We start from the raw sequence: 16,028 nt of genomic DNA on the forward strand, positions 1-16,028 counted from the left end.
TTTCTCCTTAGTTTCTCTTCTTAGTTCTTTCTGTAACTCCCATATACTGAATAAACAAAAATGGATTAATAGAAATCATCAATTAAGGATCACCAGACCACATGTCCCCATATATACAAGGGTCTTACATGGTTGATACAACAATTAGATGTTCTTTTCAATGCGAATGACACCTGTGTCTAGGAGTTAAGTTGTCAAGTTAGTGTACACTTTTCAGCTACATGCAAATGTGACATTATCCTCAATCACAAATGTATATAACAGTGAACTGGGTAGATTGTTACATGAATAAGATGCCGACTTTCTCTGTACATAGTGATTCCAGTATATTGTGCCAAGTACTGCTCATATAAAAGGGTGGTGGACCACTCCTGCACAGGGGCCCACCGGAGGATTCTCCAGTTCTCCTGTGGGCCAGTCTGAACACAAGTATATACAATTATAGAAACTGATTTCCATAAGCCTCGTTTCAGGATACCCCCCATTTTGACACCTACCATTTGGACCTTTTCTAGGGAACTAGTGTTGACTAGTTAAACTATCTGATCTAAAAACATTATGAAGACCCCCTCCCTCTGGATGTTTCAGGCTGACAAGCACTTCCTGGGAGGCTTCTCCTGGAAAAGAAACTGCATTTGACTCTTCTGTTCTTGTGAGCTCTGTTAGGGTAAGAAATCCACATCTCTTCTTACAAAAGGACACAGACTTCTCAAAGAAGGCTTGTAATTTGGAATAAATAGAGGACGTGCAGAATATTGAGGCAAATGAAAAACTGAATCGGAAATATTTCTACATCCCCAGACACTCCAGCTGTATCGCAGAACTGAGTGAGAAGCATCATAATGGGTGAGTAACTACAAAACATCATTGCAACTATATTTCCATCATTGCAACTGAATTCCCCTGCATAAGGGTAGTAATCTTATTGTTTTCTATTGTATGAAGATTCCTTACTAGTTTATTGCTTGAAAACTTACAGGATAACTACTATATATTGGTATTTCATCAGGGGAATATATTCTACCTGAACAGTTGCGAATGTAACATTATTTGAAGATGTGTTCTATACTTAAATCTATTATCCTACTGGGCATTGGTACAAAATTTCATAGCTGGCACTGGTAAGACAAGATATGATGATGATATGACATAATAAGACGTGATGAGAAGTAAATGGAGTGGTTGGCCATTGTCTTCTTATTTCAATATGCTCACTCCCTTTATGTGAAGTATATAAGTAATTTCAGTACAGTTACTTAAAGAAGTTTTGGCATTGGCTAACGAGTAATGGTAAGAGTACATATAGTGCTGTAGTAATTGAAACTCATAATTTGATCTCTGACACGTGATCTATGGAGCTACAAGGGGTTGGTGTTGTTTTGATGGTTTCAAAGGTTTTTCTCTGTTTCTGCTGCGATATGTGTTCAAGGATGGGGTACTAATGTGTTATATCCTTAATACTATTAAGAGTGAGGTTTGAAGTTTAAGCTCCATTTCCCCTTTTTCATGAAGGTGCATAATATTTAGGTAGTTGTCTGTAGGGATGTGGACTGTCTTAACCAGTTCCTGCCCCTGAAGACATATGTATAGTGTCATGCGGTTTTATATGTAATAGTGATATGCGTCTGAAGTAATGTATTTTGGGAATGTAGAGTGTATAAGTCATGTAATGTGTTAATGTATAATGTGAAGTAGTGTATAGTACAGGATAAGTATAGGATTAGCTTAAGATAGCATACGTACGGTGTATATAGTAAGTGGTTTAGCAACAGCATTGGAACAATCGGTTTAGTCTATAGGATAGGAAATAGTTAATGATAGAACTAACTCAGTGGGTGGGAACTGGTGTTAATAAAAATGGGGGAACTTCTGGCTGGTGTGTGGTTAGAGAAGTGCATTGTTAGTGTCAAGTTCAGGTGCAGTGGGCTGCTAGGGGCAACATGGGCCAATCATTCAAGGCAGTAGGAGGCCATTTTACGTTCCCTGATGGACATTCCTGTAACATCTGGAGCCTAGGGCTCGGGCCAGGTACCAAGGAGTGGGCCTGGTCTTCTGGCATCACAAGGTCGGTGGACGTGGAATTACATGGGGGGGCAGGTGGCCAGTTCTGGGTGTACTGCTACAGTGGACATGAGATCCCTCAGACTGATGGAGTCAGGTGGCTTAGGGATAGTCCAGAACGAACAAGTGGCAGGGCTGAAGAGGAGTTGTACTGAGGAGGAAGGAAACATGAATTGCTGTGCCCTATCAAACGTCACCACCTGATGAACTTGAACTTACTAGTAAATGTTTGCCTGTTAAGAACTTGGTGTCCCCTGAATTGTGTGCGGTGGCTCCTGAGGACAGAAGCCTGGAGGCAGCGGAAGCCGGCAGCCTACAAGTAATGCGCCCCACACCCGACAGCATACTGAGACTGGGACACCCCCTGTCTATAAAGTGCCAGAGCGTAACCGGACAGCAGCTCAGTCATGACTGCAGCTCTGTGCCACTTTACAAATACAAGGAATTTCAGTAAGAAAACAATAAGTTGCAATTGAAAAGATGATATGAACTTTCGCATTCAATCTTTTTTTCCTTGAAACTCTTAAAGACAGTTAGTTTTCGCCTCGAGAACCCAAAGAATTTTCAGTTTTTCTTCTTTGCATTCTGTGGATTATACAGTATTTTATTTTGGAAAAGGCCTTTTTTCCTCTTTTTTTGAAATTTATTATTAAATCCATATTTGCATATCAAGGAGGAGTAGGTAAGCCAGGACCCCTATTGTAATGATTGTAGCCGTAAACAAACAAAGTTATTGACAGTCCCATAGATTGGTTATAAATATATTAATTACAATTCTTAGTAATCATATTTATGTACTTTTTTCAAGTAGAATTCACAGCTGGTATCCCCTTTTTTAAAAATATTGTTATATTTACAGACTTAGCACCAGGTTCATCAAGACCAGAAACTTGTCGGTATTGATGAAGGGGCGTGATGGAATCAGACGCTCTCATGAATTAGATGAGCTATGGCGTCACACTCGATTGTGCCCCAGCTTCACCCATTTTGGCGGAACTTAGCAAAACTGGCATGAAAATGCCAAAAGTTGCAAATTACAAATATGGTACAGTGGTGGCTTTACATTATATTCAGTGGTGGCTTCATATTAATTTATAAAGTGGGCACAACGGCATAATTAGTTTAAAAGTGAGGATACACACAGTAGTGGCTGCATTTATATTCAGGGGGAACAATAGTGGCTTAATTTGTGGTTGAATGCGGGCACAGTGAGTAATATTGTATACATGGGGGCCACTCACATAACTTGAAGCAAATGCAAATTCTCTAACAGGGCCCCCTTTTATCGCAGATTTTTAATAGTGATGGTCTTTTCAACAGCTCCCTTATACACAGTATAATTCCCCCACAGCTCCCCTATACACAGTATGATGTCCTCACTTCTCCCTCAAAACACAGTATAATGACCCCCATAGTAGTCCTTACAATGTATAATGGCCCCCTCAGTAGTCCCCAAAATGTATAATGGCCCTCACATTATCTCCCACACTATGTAATGGCATCCACAGTAGCCTCCACAATGTAGGATGGACCCCTCAGTAGTCCCCACACAGTATGATGGCCCTAACATTATCTCACACACTGTATAATAGCCCCCACACTGTATGATGGCCCCCACACTAGTTTGCAAACTGTATAATGGTCTCCATATTCACTCCCACACTGTAAAATAGTCCTTACCCTGTATGATAGACCCTTCAGTAGTCCCCACACTTTGATGGCCCCCTCACAATAGCCTCCACACTGTATAATGGCCCTCAACAGTAGTTCCCACACTTTATGAAGGTCCCCACACTGTATGAGGGCCCACCACACCAGCCCGCAAACTATATAATGACTCCCACATTAGCTGTCACGCTGTATAATTGTGCCCACAGTAGACCTCAAACTGTATAATGGCCCCCACATTAGCTACCACACTATATAATGGCCCCTCACAGTAGTACCCGAACAGTATAATGGCCCCACATTTTGAGAGCCCCCACAATAGCCCCTACAATATATGAAGGGCCACCTCCCCCACTGTATGATGATCCAGTCACACCACAAGTTTTACTTAAAATAAAAAACATCATATACTCACCTAATTGAGGATCCTGACGAGTCTACCAGCAAAGCTCGGGCGCACGCACAAGATGTTAGAGGCCCAACGAGGCGTGATGACGTCACCACGCCTGTACTCTGATGTCCTGTGTGTGGGCGCCCGTGCTTCATCATAAAGAGATTCTGCATCATAAAGAGACGATTAATTAAAATAGCCTTAATAAAGGCTTTGCTGGAGTCACACACCACTTAATGAATTTTGCGCATCTTCACTGTGGTGTGCGGGAGAAGAATTTCTAGCGTAAGAAACATTAACAGTTTTAATTAATTTGACAGGCGGGTGAAGCTATGCCCCATCCTGCCTCCTCCCCTGCTCTGCCCATTTTGAGGGAGGTTGTTGAATTTAACATGAAAATACCAACATTTTCAAAATTTTTGTACAACTCTGCGTTGCAAAATAATTTTGTGATTTTTGAAAGTGTTTTATGCCAGAAAAATGACAAACTATGTGACTGCCTGAGTGTGACTGCAAAGTTTGCACTTCATAATGAGAGTTGTACCATCTCAATAAATAAAAAAATATTTTGTTCATTCATAAACTGTTGTGTCTGCAGCTCTGGGACTATTTTAGAAGGAGTGCTGCACACCTTTCATTCACAAAGTTCCCTTCAACTTAGATGTTCACATGTGTGTGTGTTACTGTATATTTGAAGCAATGACGATTAAAAGGGTGCACTTTGGAGATGTGTTCATCTTACAGAGTTTATGAAGAATTTATCAACTCCTATCTGAGCACTTGACTTCTCATACTTGCTAATGGCCTTTTCGTTTAGTGATAAATACTTAGTGATTTGTGCTAAGAGGAATTTTAGATTCTTTACAGGAGACGATGTATAGTTTTTATATTATTTAGTTCAGTTAATTTTCTTTTAATTGTACATTAGATTATTGATTTAAGTGCTTTGTATAGTTTTAGATAAGATGAATCATGAGTCATGACTATTGCCAAAATCAAATTGCAAAGTATTTATTTCATAATGGTATGGAATATTTTGTTGTTCTTTAATAATAAAACTTATGTTATGACATAATATGACAAACTCCTAATAACCAGTGAGGTGGCATGTGGAAATTGGTATGCCTGTGTCTTACGTGCTTCCATTTGAGAAATATTCAAAGACCATGATGGTAGAAGAGATGACTATATTATAGGGCTCATTCACACATCCAATTTTTCCATGTAGTAGAAAAACGGACTGATTGTTCTGATTAGACTTTGATCCAAGTGTGGTACGAGTGTCATCCATTTTTCTCGAACGTGGAGAAATAAAAAAAATAGTTACTCCACCTTCTCCATTCTGACAGTCCATGAAAATCAGACCACACTTGGATGTTATCTGAGCGTGGTCCGATTTTTTTCACGGATCCATTGACTTGCATTGCCAATGATCCAACCCTCGAATCAAAATCGGACATTTCTATGCGACTTCTCAGGTCGCCAAAAATCACGGACATGTGAATGACCCCATAGATAAACTATCACAGGTATGAGTGCTAACTGTGGAAAATACAGATAGCACTCATACGTGAAAATTGGACGTGTTGATGAACTCTTACTCTTTCATGATGCGCAGTATGCCTGATGATTGCAGTCCACTTGGTGGTTATAATACTTTTGTAGTTGCATGATACTCCGGGTAGTTGTTGATAGTAAAAAAAAAATTGAACATTGCAGAACTTGAATAGTCATCATAATTTTAAAAAACTTTACATAAATCAATATTACAAGGAAAAATAAGAAACTTTGTGCTATATCTTATCAGAGAAATCTTTTTCTTTTCCCACCTATGAGTCCATTCTTCCCCTCCATCTCCTAAACTAAAAATTTACTCTGAAAAAGAGCTAAAAAACATCTTCTTCAAAGCAAGATGTACTTCAAGCACAGTGAGATGTCAGGTTACACAGCTTATTATATTCTATGTAGAGGGATAGACACATTCAGCATAGTGAAAGACCAGACAAACCAGGCAAATCATGCTGCAGCTTTCAGCATATGTATTTTGCTTCAGTGCTGGATTCACAGCCATACTACTCAGTACTGTCTTATAAAGTTTTCCATGTTGTTATTTCTGTCTATATGCTTCAGAGAAAGCAGAGCAGGAATCTCTCTCTCTTTGTGTGCATGGAAGACATTATAGCAGCTAGTCTCCACCCACTAGGTCAGAGACAACTGAAAATCAAGGATAAAGCCTGCAAAGGGCAAAATGGGTGAAACATTTAGTATACAAAATATTTAATGGACAAAATAGTGTTATATTTTATGTACACACAGATGGCTTATTCTGATAATAACAGTTACCTGAAATAACAGTTACACTTTTATTGATGCCCAGGTACTGTCTGATATTTCACATTTCCATTGAGTGTTGGGCTGTGCACAAAGTTTCTGCCATCTCTCGCTCATTCTATCATCTTAGTGCGCCACTACGGATCAGTGCCCTAGCATTCTCTATCTGGACGTAGCTGGCAGGGTTGTATCTGTGATTTTGTATAACTCTGACCTTCTGGCTTGCCAATTTCTCACTATATTTCCCTTAAGATTGAGGCCTCACACATTCTACACTCACCCACAGTTAAATTCTTCCAAGGCTGATCAGATCATACAAATTTTGCTTCCCATAAGGCTAAAGTCTCATATGTCCCATGCCATCTTTGCTATGACTTTTCTGAAGATTGAAGTCTCTCATAGGTCACACATGCTCTACTTAGGGACTGAAGTTTCACACTATCTGCATCTCTGGACCAGTGGGTCTATGACACAACTTCAAGAACCACCTATACACTTTTTACTAAGGTACACTGTCACTTTTCTTGGCCTCTATGATGGACACGACTAATTATGTTGGCACTAAAACATTTATAAAGATATCCCTTTTCCTCTCCATTTGGCTCAGCACATTAGTACTAGAATCCTCACACATCAGCATCAAAATCTTCTAGAGCCGGCACTGATGCTACAGCTGAAAGCCAAGGAGCTAATATTTATATTGCCCAGCTACTCAACGTGCTGGACTTGGTGGCTTCAATGCATGTCATGTATAACTGAACCACTACAAATCTGAACGAAAGATACTCAGACAATATGGAGCAAAGCACAACACTGCATAACACAGTACAACACAACATGCACAACACACATACTGTACACAGCACATATACAAACAATGACAACACTACACAAATTTAGTTGTAAAACTCACTTGGTGAGGTGGATACACAAGGCTGTAATTCATGGTGAACAATGTGGCCTGAAGACTATGATACAGGAGCTGGATGGCACATGGAACTGCAAGGACTAATACAACTGGATAATCAGGATGGCTGATAGATAATCAAAATAGGAAGCACTAAATTCAGCAGAGTCTAATGTGTGGACTGCACTGGAACAGCAGAGTAAAAGATGTGGTAGCACCAGAAGAGCAGCAAAGTTGAAAGTGTGAACAACACGTGACAAAGCAGAGACTAGTTTCTAATCAGGTACCTTGTTGCAGCAAAGTTGAAAGTGTGACCAATACCTGAAGAAGCAGAGACTAGTTAGTTATAAGGTACATTGCAGCAACGTTGATAGTGCTAACAACCCCTGAAGAAGATAAGATTAGATAATCAGGTACCGTGTTGCAGAAAAATGGAAGGTGTGAACACTAGAAGTAATAGACATGAGTTTGTTATCAGGTATTTTGTTGCAGCAGATTTGTGAACAAAACCAGAAGTTCCATAACTAAGCTGGATGATAATAACTGGTTGTAGGCTTGGAAAGTTTGGCTTAACTCCAGACATTGTAGCAGAGTGCATACTACCTCAACACTCAGGCAGTGCATATACAACCTTAAAAGGTGTTGGATGATGACATCAGACGTGCTTGCTGAGGTAACATAGTCGACCTGCACAAACTGGCACAGAGGGAGCTGGCCATTGGAAAGGTGAGCAAAGCCCATTACTGGGGCTAGAACAGGTGAGTAACATGAGTCCCAAGATAATGTACACACATTTATTTCTGCCTCAATTAAAAAGTCCATCTGAAGAATTTCCCTTTGAAAGGCTCCTTGTTAAAATGGGTTATCACCTTGTAGAAATGTTTTTCCTATCAGTTCTCTTAGTCAACAAAAAATAAATTGCTCTTTACTTACCCTACCCAGGTCCAGCATCTAGTCTTGGTGACTGCTCCCTGTGACTGTTGTCATCATGTCAACAGCAATGCAGACAACTGAGCTCAAGATGGTATGAACAGCTCAGTGTTATGATAGTGTAGCAACTCACTTGGGAAAATAAGTAACACACTAAAAACTGCAACTGACCCTGCCGGTTCTTGTACAGACTAGAGATCCTGACCCTGCAGTCCCTTCTGGCTCCTGCGTGAGCTGAGATAGCCCTAACACCAGACTAGATGATGGCAACTCGGACCTATGCTGCCTGAAAGGCCATCAAGCACTTCATGTACCTCTTAAAGAACCAGAGGGCAGAGCAGAGTGCAAATTACCTACAGAAGGGAAAGTGTGCTGAAACAGAAGGAGATCCCAGAGTGAGAAAAACAAACAAGAAATACAAAATAAAGAATTAAGTACATACTGTTAGAGAATATGCTGCCAACTTCCTAAAAAGAAACAGAAGATAGGTGCAGCGTAAACATCATAAACAACAGAGAGATAAACCCTAGCTGGTCTTTCACTGACTGGCTTAAACTACAGCAGTATCGCTGGACATTAAAATGAGACTATCACCAGCAGGAAATACCAGCAGAGGGAAGATAAAAAGCCGCACCCAAAAAGTGATAGGGCAAACAAATGAGTAAATGAAAACACCTGTTATCCTTGCTTCAGTCTTTTTAGGGTAACAGAAACTAAACACCCAAAGAAAAGGTGCATCTGCTGTGGCTCGGCGGACAGAGAAGCTAACCACAAATCACAGGCTTAAGGTTGGAAGCCAGATACATGACAATACCACTGAGCTCATTAATTGGTTTCTATGACCGTGCAGAAGATGTTTCTGGAAACCTCCCTGGCATTTTGTAAACCTGAAGCATCTTTATTTACTGTTTTTGGTCGTTTCCTGAACACTTTTTCAACATATTTGACCACCAGCTCTTTTAAACATTTGTCCAGCACTTTTGGGCTAGCATTTTCCATACTTTTTAACTCTATTCAACGATAAAGAAACTGATAGCGTTTTTTTAAGCATAAACTGAGAAAATGCTCAAAAAAACAGCCAGATGTCTTTTCAGCCTTTCACTTCACTTGTATTTTAACGTATAGAGCGTCATCAGAATGCAAGACTCTAGAAGAATGGTCAGGTCACTTCATTTAACAACTTGGCAAAGTAGAGATTATCACAGTGTGAACTGCGGTCACGGTAAAGATGAGATCCGGAAAGTATAAGCAAGGCTTTTTATTCACATCAACTTGTGTTTTTTTTACCTTGACAAAGGGGCTGTTCTGTCTTCAAAATGTTTTGATGTGAATAAAAAAACTTGCTTATACTTTCTGGATCTCATCCTTTATGTGAGCTCAGCCAGCGCATCATTATAATCTCCACTTTACCAAACTGCTATCTGGACAATACTCCCATTTAGCCACAGGGCTGCAACTACGGCACATCAGGCTTCTACAGGTGTTGTGTCCTTACACAACCCTTTCATGTAAGCGCTACCATCACCCTCACCCACATTTTGTTCGTTGCGATACTACACTATCTGTGCGCATTTGTCCCATCCAGATCTTCCCTTCATTTAACAGTTTGGCATCTTTGGAAACCTGAAGCAATTAAAAGATGTTCAAAAGCCTGAACATGTTAATGTGTATGTTAAAAAGACATATCATTCATACATTTATTCTTTTGAGCATTTTGTTAGCATTCTTCATGTGGGTTTTTGTAGTGGACTCCAAACGCGCCTGAAAAAATGTTATGTGAACATACTCTAAAAGATCTGCAGCCTTGGCTACTACTGCAACTGATAAAAGTGATTTAATGGTATTTTCCAAGAATGTAATAAAATGACCCCATCATGTAATTTAAACAGCAGCCCATCCTAGTCACTTGATGGACGGATTGCAGTCTGAAGAAACACAGCATCTGAGACCTGTGTCTCAACTGACAGAGGAGCTATATCGTAAGTACAAATACAGGTGAGCGTCCAGAAAAGGCTATGATAGGAGAAGAAATAAATATTGAGCCGATGACAGATTCCCTTTAATATATGTAAAATGACAGCACCTTGTACATAATTGTCGCTGAGACAAAAACAATTACAGCTATGAATTTTATTCAAATAAATGCTGTCTTCTTAAAGTTATTATTAGGGAAATTGTTACAGTAAATGATAAAAGTTGCAAGATATCTCTGTCTGCATAGAAGCCTAGTCTGGTCATTGCACATGTAAAAGCTCTGTAACTTATTGCCACAAAATATGTTTGTGTGACAGATTAGAGGAAATCAGCACATCTAGCTGCCCTTAGTGCTTAAATATGTATCATGCCTGGTGAGTGGATATGCTTGTTTTAAATATTAAGAAGTACAAGGCAAAATGGATTGTATCTCATGCTAGTGGTCTCAGGAGTCTTCTGTCTCTGGTCCATTACTTTGGTAACCATCTTGTTACTGCAAAGACTTAGATTTGAAATCAACATTGTTAGATGAATATTATAACCTTTGCAGATACATGTTATCCTTTATGTGTGGAGAATTGACCAACATTACAGTATACACAAATGCCAGTGACCAAATAATTTATAAGTAGCCAAGAAAAGTTACATTCTTACCACATATTGCTTCCATTTCATACAGTAATTTTATATTAATCAACTTGTTTTTTATAAAAATATTTTATATTATATTGTTGGATATGCCAATTACCACCAGCCAGGGGTAGATTAAGGGTACTCTATGCCATGGAATGTCCAAAAATTATGGGCACTGGTCTTTTGATTAGGTCATGTGATTTTGTCACATGAATGGAGTGTCTGTTATGTGAAAGGTTACGTGATAAACACACAGGTGCTATGGTGCACATCTAAAAGACATTGTAACATAGGGAAAAATGCGTAATGCGAAATTATTTGTTTGCATTGTCCAATCTATAACATTTCATTCAGAAATAGTATATATATAATCCTATTCATCAGACTCCAAAATTAATACATGGCAGACCTTAAACAAATTCAAGCTATACAGGGGCATTAATTACTGTATATAATAAGGGAGGACAATGTGTATTTGTGGAGACATGGGGGTTAGTGGGTGCTCTCGTCCGCTGGCCAGAGGCCGCATGGACCAGGGCTCATCCCACTGAATGTCCGCTCTCCTTTCCCGTGGGCATAATACTACTCAGAAAACACAGGGTGAGGGGAAAACAGCAATACATTATGGAACCATCAACAGACAAAAAACATATAGAACAGTCCCAGCAAATACCCAAGATGGTGCAAATAACAGTGTCTCACTCTTCTGCTGGCTCCCCAGGATTAGAGCAGCTGCAACTTCGGGGCTTCCAGGGCTGACTACCCCCACCAGTGGCACCCCACTTTTGGCGAGCACTCACAGAGAGGAGGTAACGACAAGCTTAGCAAGCTGACAGTCCATTGAGGTATGTGACCAGGTGACTGGAGGGTCCAAACTTGGCTTCTCTGAATGTCTCCATGGGGCCAGGTGACTGGAGGGTCCTAATCTGGCTTTGCAAAATATCTCCAAAGGGCCAGGTGACCAGAGGGTCCAAACCTGGCTTCCCCAAATGTCTCCATTGGTTCAGTGATGGTCAATAAAAAAACCTACAAGAAGCAAAATGAACAAAAACCCTGCTATAAATAAATAAAAGCAAGTGCATTTAAATAAAATAGGGTTCTTAGTAACACTGTTTTTGATCCAAAATAGTATATAAGCCATCCCACCATCGACAAGGTTTGAACGGGTTCACCTTGTCGATGGTGGGATGGCTTATATACTATTTTGATCAAAAACAGTGTTACTAAGAACCCTATTTTATTTTACTTGCACTTGCTTTTTATTTATTTACAGCAGGGTTTTTGTTCATTTTGCTTCTTGTAGGTTTTTCTGATTCATGGCCATTGTGAAACATGCATTTATGTGCTGCATGTATTCCAACTTAAAACAAGCTCAAATTTTGTGTTTTTTCTTTGTATTTTTTGCATTCTGTGCAAACCTGGGTATGGCCTCCCTTCCTAGAGCTGGATAATACATTTAAAGCTTCCCTAGCCTGGTGTTCACAGTTTGGGACTTGGTCCTTTGTCTGCCCTTATTCACACATTGAGGTCAACTTTGACACATGGTAAGGTTTTTAATATTAGACAGTGTAGGACCGTCCCGAACGGGTTCACCTTGTCGATGGTGGGATGGCTTATATACTATTTTTGATCAAAAACAGTTTATTTTATTTAAATGCACTTGCTTTTTATTTATTTACAGCAAGGCTTTTGTTCATTTTGCTTCTTGTAGGTTTTTCTGATTCATGGCCATTTTGAAACGTGCATTTATGTGCTGCATGTATACCAACTTAAACCAAGCTCAAATTTGTGTTCTTTCAGTGATGGTCAATGTAGCACCTCTGTATTCTTCCAAGTAGGGTCGTGGTCCCTTAGGCTGGCATCCTGAAGAATGTCAAGTCTGTGTCCTTCTTGACGGAGCCATAGTATCCTGGCTGTTGTTTTGTAGAGTCTCACTGGAAACAGAGCCAGATCTCCATTTTATAGTTCACAGCTCCTATTCAGGCATTTTCCACAGGATTGGAGGAAGGTGACAAGGACTCATCTCTTATTGTTTGAGTATTTAATCAATCAACATAGTTTGTCCTTCACTATTTTGCAGGTCAACAAGCTACAAGGACTTATAAAATGGGTAATCAACATTTTACAAGACAGTTATTTCCCATCATCACTCTGCAGGTCTTACAGTGTATAAACATAATAATAATAATAATAATAATAACACATCATTAAAGGGGTTGTCTGCTCGTTTACTAAAAGTCTGCACTCACACTGTCACAATTGTCCGGTGTCGGCAGCGAGAGTGGGCGGTCAAGTGACTGCCTGGATGTGATTTGCATATTTTCAGCCAAATTTCTGACAAGATGTATGCAGCCCCTCACATAACAAATAAATTGAGCAAAGTATGCAAATCGTACACGGGACAGTTTTCTCTCGCCGCCAACACTGGAGAATCCTGGCAAGATGGAGTGTGCATACTGTGAGGATTCTGATGTCTGCAGTCACATAGAGTGACTGCAGACCTTATAAAAAGACTGAACCACTCTTTAACCCCTTTACCCCTGAGGGTGGTTTGCACGTTAATGACCAGGCCAATTTTAACAATTCTGACCACTGTCACTTTGTGAGGTAACTCTGGAAAGCTTCAAGGGATCCCCCTGATTCTGAGATTGTTTTTTCGTGACATATTGTACCTCATGATTGTGGTAAAATTTCTTCGATATCACTTGCTTTTATTTGTGAAAAAAACAGAAATTTGGTGAAAATTTTGAAAATTTTTCAGTTTTCAAAATTTGAATTTTTATGCCCTTAAATCAGAGAGATATGTCATGCAAAATAGTTAATAAATAACATTTCCCACATGTTTACTTTACATCAGCACAATTTTGGAACCAAATTTTTTTTTTGTTAGGGAGCTATAAGGGTTAAAAGTTGACCAGCGATTTCTCATTTTTCCAACAAAATTTACAAAACCATTTTTTTAGGGACCACATCACATTTGAAGTCACTTTCAGAGGTCTTTATGACAGAAAATACCAAAAAGTGACACCATTCTAAAAACTGCACCCCTCAAGGTGCTCAAAACCACATTCAAGAACTTTATTAACCCTTCAGGTGCTTCACAGGAATTTTTGGAATGTGGAAGAAAAAAATGAACATTTAACTTTTTTCACAAAAATGTTAATTAGACCCAATTTTTTTTATTTTCGCAGGGATAACAAGAAAAAATGGACCCCAAAATTTGTTGTGCAATTTCCCCTGGGCACGCAGATACCCCATATGTGGGGAAGAAACACTGTTTGGGCGCACGGCAGAGCTTGGAAGGGAAGGAGCGCCATTTGACTTTTTGATTGTAAAATTTGCTTGAATAATTAGCGGGCGCCATGTTGCGTTTGGAGAGCCCCTGTGTGCCTAAACATTGGAGCTCCCCCACAAGTGACCCCATTTTGGAAACTTGACCCCCCAAGGCGCCTATCTAGATGTGTAGTGAGCACTTGGAACCCCCAGGTGCTTCACAAATTGATTCGTAAAAATGAAAAAGTGGAAAAAAAAACAGTTTTTTATTTTTACGGATTCATTTGTAAAGCACCTGGGGATTCCAAGTGCTCACTATGCATCTAGATAGGTGCCTTGGGGGGTCTAGTTTCCAAAATGGGGTCACTTGTGGGGGAGCTCCAATGTTTAGGCACACAGGGGCTCTCCAAACGCGACATGGTGTCCCCTAAAAAATTGAATGGAAAATCGGCTCAAATTGTTAGCGGACACCATGTTGCGTTTTGAGAGCCCCTGTGTGCCTAAACATTGGAGCTCCCCCACAGGTGACCCCATTTTTGAAACTAGACCCCCCAAGGCACCTATCTAGATGCATAGTGAGCACTTGGAACCCTGAGGTGCTTCACAAATTACTCCGTAAAAATAAAAGTGTTTTTTTTTCTACTTTTTCATTTTTACGAATCAATTTGTGAAATATCTGGGGGTTCCAAGTGCTCACTATGCATCTAGATAGGTGCCTTGGGGGGTCTAGTTTCCAAAATGGGGTCACTTGTGGGGAAACTCCAATGTTTAGGCACACAGGGGCTCTCCAAACGCGACATGGTGTCCGCTAACAAATTGAATGGAAAATCGGCTCAAATTGTTAGCGGACACCATGTTGCGTTTTGAGAGCCCCTGTGTGCCTAAACATTGGAGCTCCCCCTCAAGTGACCCCATTTTGGAAACTAGACCCCCCAAGGCACCTATCTAGATGCATAGTGAGCACTTGGAACCCTGAGGTGCTTCACAAATTACTCCGTAAAAATAAAAGTGTTTTTTTTTCTACTTTTTCATTTTTACGAATCAATTTGTGAAATATCTGGGGGTTCCAAGTGCTCACTATGCATCTAGATAGGTGCCTTGGGGGGTCTAGTTTCCAAAATGGGGTCACTTGTGGGGAACCTCCAATGTTAAGGCACACAGGGGCTCTCCAAACGCGACATGGTGTCCGCTAACAAATTGAATGGAAAATCAGCTCAAATTGTTAGCGGACACCATGTTGCATTTGGAGAACCCCTGTGTGCCTAAACATTGGAGCTCCTCCACAAGTGACCCCATTTTGGAAACTAGACCCCCCAAGGCACCTATCTAGATGCATAGTGAGCACTTGGAACCCCCAGGTGCTTCACAAATTAATCCGTAAAAATAAAAAAGTGTTTTTTTTTCTACTTTTTCATTTTTACGAATCAATTTGTGAAGCACAAGGTGGTTTCAAGTGCTCACTACGCATCTAGATAGGTGCCTTGGGGGGGGTCTAGTTTCTAAAATGGGGTCACTTGTGGGGGAGCTCCAATGTTTAGGCACTCAGGGGCTCTCCAAATGCGACATGGTGTCCGCTAACAAATTGAATGGAAAATCGGCTCAAATTGTTAGCGGACACCATGTTGCGTTTGGAGATCCCCTGTGTGCCTAAACATTGGAGCTCCCCCACAAGTCACTCCATTTTGGAAACTAGACCCCCCCAAGACACCTATCTAGATGCATAGTGAGCCCTTGGAACCCCCAGGTGCTTCACAAATTGATTCGTAAAAATGAAAAAGTGGAAAAAAAACCCACTTTTTTATTTTTACGGATTAATTTGTGAAGCACCTGGGGGTTCCAAGTGCTCACTATGCATCTAGG

General features: G+C 40.2%; 1 protein-coding gene across 1 annotated transcript in view; it reads left to right on the top strand.

Annotated features, from left to right (window-relative positions):
- Positions 1–598: 598 nt before the first annotated feature.
- The window catches only part of GPM6A (glycoprotein M6A), a 411,434-nt gene continuing 396,004 nt past the window's right edge, over positions 599–16,028 (top strand). Inside the window, exon 1 of the mRNA XM_073643811.1 lies at positions 599–846. Coding sequence (XP_073499912.1) covers positions 843–846 — 4 coding nt within the window. The 5' untranslated portion in view covers positions 599–842. The remainder of the gene's footprint in view (positions 847–16,028) is intronic.

The sequence above is a fragment of the Phyllobates terribilis genome, unplaced genomic scaffold (assembly GCF_046119375.1).
Source record: "Phyllobates terribilis strain yellow unplaced genomic scaffold, ASM4611937v1 Scaffold_1__5_contigs__length_1240528914, whole genome shotgun sequence".
NCBI classification, from domain to species: Eukaryota; Metazoa; Chordata; class Amphibia; order Anura; family Dendrobatidae; genus Phyllobates; species Phyllobates terribilis.